We start from the raw sequence: 3,329 nt of genomic DNA on the forward strand, positions 1-3,329 counted from the left end.
CGTGAATTGTTTACATGACACGTGGATGCTTACAGAACACGTGGATGTTCCCTATAAACATACCAGAAAGATTATGATAATTTATACGTTCACAAGCAAGGTAAGTTTATTATTTACCAAATAGTCTGACAAAAATTCGGATTTATTTTAATTATTATAATATTTAATAATTAAAACAAAACTTTCAAAACGAATTACTTACAATGATCGAATGAATTTTTTAAAACTTTAATTTAATTTCTTAATTTCTTGTAATATTTTATAATTTTATTTCAGGCTTTTAGTTAAAATGGCTGACAATCTATACAACTTGATTTCTCTTATCTTCATTATTATATTAACAAAGGAAGTAGCTTGCAAGGTAGTAAATAATAATCGAGGTAATAAAAATTGCTATGTGGATTTATCTCATGCATTGTATCCAGGAATGCTTGTTTTTCCTAACTCGAGTGCATTCAGTATAGTGGTTGTGGCAAAAATTGGAGTCAACGATTCTGTGTAATCTCACTTTTATATTAAACTCTAATAATACAAGTTATATATTAAATTAATTAATGATAATATTTTTCAGGATATATTTATTTATAAGTTAATTAGTTATTTTATTTTGTTTTTTTTTTAAGATTTAGAGCAGAAAATATTAGCACACCTACTCACATAGGAACTCACGTAGATGCTCCTTCTCATCTTTTTAAAACGGAAAAGAACATTGACGACATACCAATTGAAAATTTCATAGGATCCGTTTGTGTTATTAATATTGCCGATAAGTCTTACGTCGATCCATATGCAAAATTAACAAAGTATGATTTAGTGTTATGGAAACAATCAAATGGTGATTTTAGTTGCGATTTTCTCTTAGTTCGGACTGACTGGGATAGATTTTGGGGTGATCGACTTCAATATATAGGGCCAAATAATAATACCTTACGATTTCCAAGTATTTCTACCAAAGCTGCTAAGTGGATCGTGGATAATACTAATATTCGTGGTGTTGGAATCGATACAATATCTGTAGATATATCAGTCAACTTACCTGTTCATAAAATATTACTTTCTAAACACTCGCTGGTAATTGAAAATTTAGCTAATTTAAAGCAATTGCCGTCAACAGGTGCCAGGTTATATGCTGTACCTATTAATATTAAAGGTGCAAGTGGAGCTCCTGCTAGAGTTTTTGCAAAAATATAAATTTCACGTATAGACTCGATAAAAGCCGAACTTTCTTAACTCGAAATTCTCGCTAAGTTAAATTTTACTGATGTTTAACTTCAATACGCTCAATACATTTTTTGTTTGTTTATCTTCTTCAAAATTAGTCATTAAGCACAAAAAAACTTTCGATTTATAGAGGCATTAAATTTAATGTTAAATGTAAGCAGTTCAATAAAATGTAAAAAACATAATAAAAATATATAGAATAAAATATCAAAAGATGTAAATTTTATAATTTTAAAATAACGATTGAATCAGGAAAATAAACATCTGTTATTTCTGTATGTTAATGTGTTTGTGTATTGGGGAGGACGACTTTCTTCACCCAATTTCAAGCTTAATAACTCTTGTGCCTTTTGTCGAAATTTTCTGAAACTTTTCAAGAGGGTTTGTGTATTAGGGAAAATAATGCTAGTAAATTTTGATGGTTAAAGGTCGAGAGGGTAGGGAGATAGAGGGTCCTTAAATGTCCGGAGTACGGTTAGACTTAATGAAGATTTTACTTGTTATTAGCATTTACAATTTATTATATATATAAAACAGATCTCTAACTTCAAAATTAAGCTTTTTGCCGTTTAATAATTATTAATCATATAAAAGATTTTTAATAAAATATTATAAGAAATGGCACCACACGCAATTTTAACTTTTTGCCGGAATAGGTACGCAACTCGTTGCTGTAATATTTCTTCAAAGAAATGGTCTTAAAATTGAAAACACTTTACATAAAATTTGTATTCTTAATATTATTTACAACGATATTTCTATACAATAGAGAACTTTCCAAACTTTTTATCTTTGTTAATACACTAAAAGGAATCTGAGGATCATGATTCACTGGTTGAGAAAGAATCCTTAATGTGATCTATCAATAATTATTATAAAAGTTTAATGTGCTTAAATTTCTTTATCAAATAATTTTTTTAAATTTAAAAATGCACTAAAATGTACTAAAAACTTTATATTGTAAAATAATAATAATAATAAAATTCGTTAGATTGGTCACTCGATGTGATAAACCCTTACGTAAGATAACCGTTGTAGTTATATAAATTAAATACTATAACTAACATNGGTCATTGTTAAGTAATAAAGAAATAGATGCAAGAACTATTATATTTGAGATTAAAAAAAAATTATTTTTCTACATTTTATTTAAAAATCTATGAAAATATTTGATGACGATTTACAATAATGTATCGTGATGGCCTTGGTCATGTTGCCATAGTTTCCTTTTAACTATAAATAAAACACCACTACACCATTACCATCACTACTGCAAAAAACTGGAAATTTTTATATAAACTTTTGTTTAAACGCTTAAAAATAAATTATTATGTATAAAATTAATAATTTAAAAATAGTTCAGATATCTGCCTTAATATTAAATTAACTAAAAATGACTTAAAAGTTAACAAGTTATTAAAATCATGTAAAAAATATCAGAAAAAAAAAAACATTACTCGTTTCTTCATTACGAACTCCTAAAATATTTGCAAGAAACAAAATGGATATAAAAACTATACAACTTTTTACGAACATTTTACGTATATTTGTATTAGGAATGGGAATTTATATAGGAAAAGAAGCGTGTATAAGTTATTTGATATTTGAACAGGTTTTCTTTGTTCAAAGATATCCGGTCTATAAATGTTTTCTGCCATTCTTCCTTCTTATAAATTTAAGCTAATAAAATTTTAAAAAATATTATACATATATAAATATTAATTTTCATATAAAATTAATTCATCTTGATTCTGTTTAAAGCATATACAAAATTGATTTAAAATGCATTTATTACTGATAAAGCTTGAAATTTTACATTTTTATAAAAAGAAAAAACAAACTTTTAAATTAGTATTAAAATTAAAATTTATATTATTTTATCAATGTATAAATTTTTCACATAAGAAATAACTTTTGTTTTATTTAAACTAAGTTTTGTTTGAACAATTGTCTTTGGTTATTTCTTTTATTTACATTAACATACGTTATTTTTCCTGTTTATTAACAGTTTTAATCGCAATATAATTTTTATAATATAATAATATTCTGCGTGTGTATGTGTGTGTGTGTTCCCTTTAATAACTCAGGATGGAGTAAACATTAATAAA

The 3,329-nt window shown here is 25.6% G+C and overlaps 1 protein-coding gene across 2 annotated transcripts; it reads left to right on the forward strand.

Annotated features, from left to right (window-relative positions):
* On the forward strand, positions 1 to 1,774 carry LOC111635012 (kynurenine formamidase-like). Of its 2 annotated transcripts, none has more exons than XM_023379852.1 (3): positions 1 to 100; positions 277 to 498; positions 624 to 1,774. In XM_023379852.1, the coding sequence occupies exons 2-3, from the start codon at positions 290 to 292 to the stop codon at positions 1,189 to 1,191; spliced, it is 777 nt and encodes a 258-aa protein (XP_023235620.1). In that variant the 5' UTR covers positions 1 to 100; positions 277 to 289; the 3' UTR covers positions 1,192 to 1,774. The 2 variants fall into 2 exon arrangements, with proteins under 2 accessions (XP_023235620.1, XP_023235621.1); XM_023379853.1 differs by having other exon boundaries at positions 630 to 1,774.
* The last annotated feature ends 1,555 nt before the right edge of the window (positions 1,775 to 3,329 follow it).

The sequence above is a fragment of the Centruroides sculpturatus genome, unplaced genomic scaffold (genome assembly GCF_000671375.1).
Source record: "Centruroides sculpturatus isolate CEXI.00-Female unplaced genomic scaffold, Cexi_2.0 scaffold929, whole genome shotgun sequence".
Classification (NCBI taxonomy): domain Eukaryota; kingdom Metazoa; phylum Arthropoda; class Arachnida; order Scorpiones; family Buthidae; genus Centruroides; species Centruroides sculpturatus.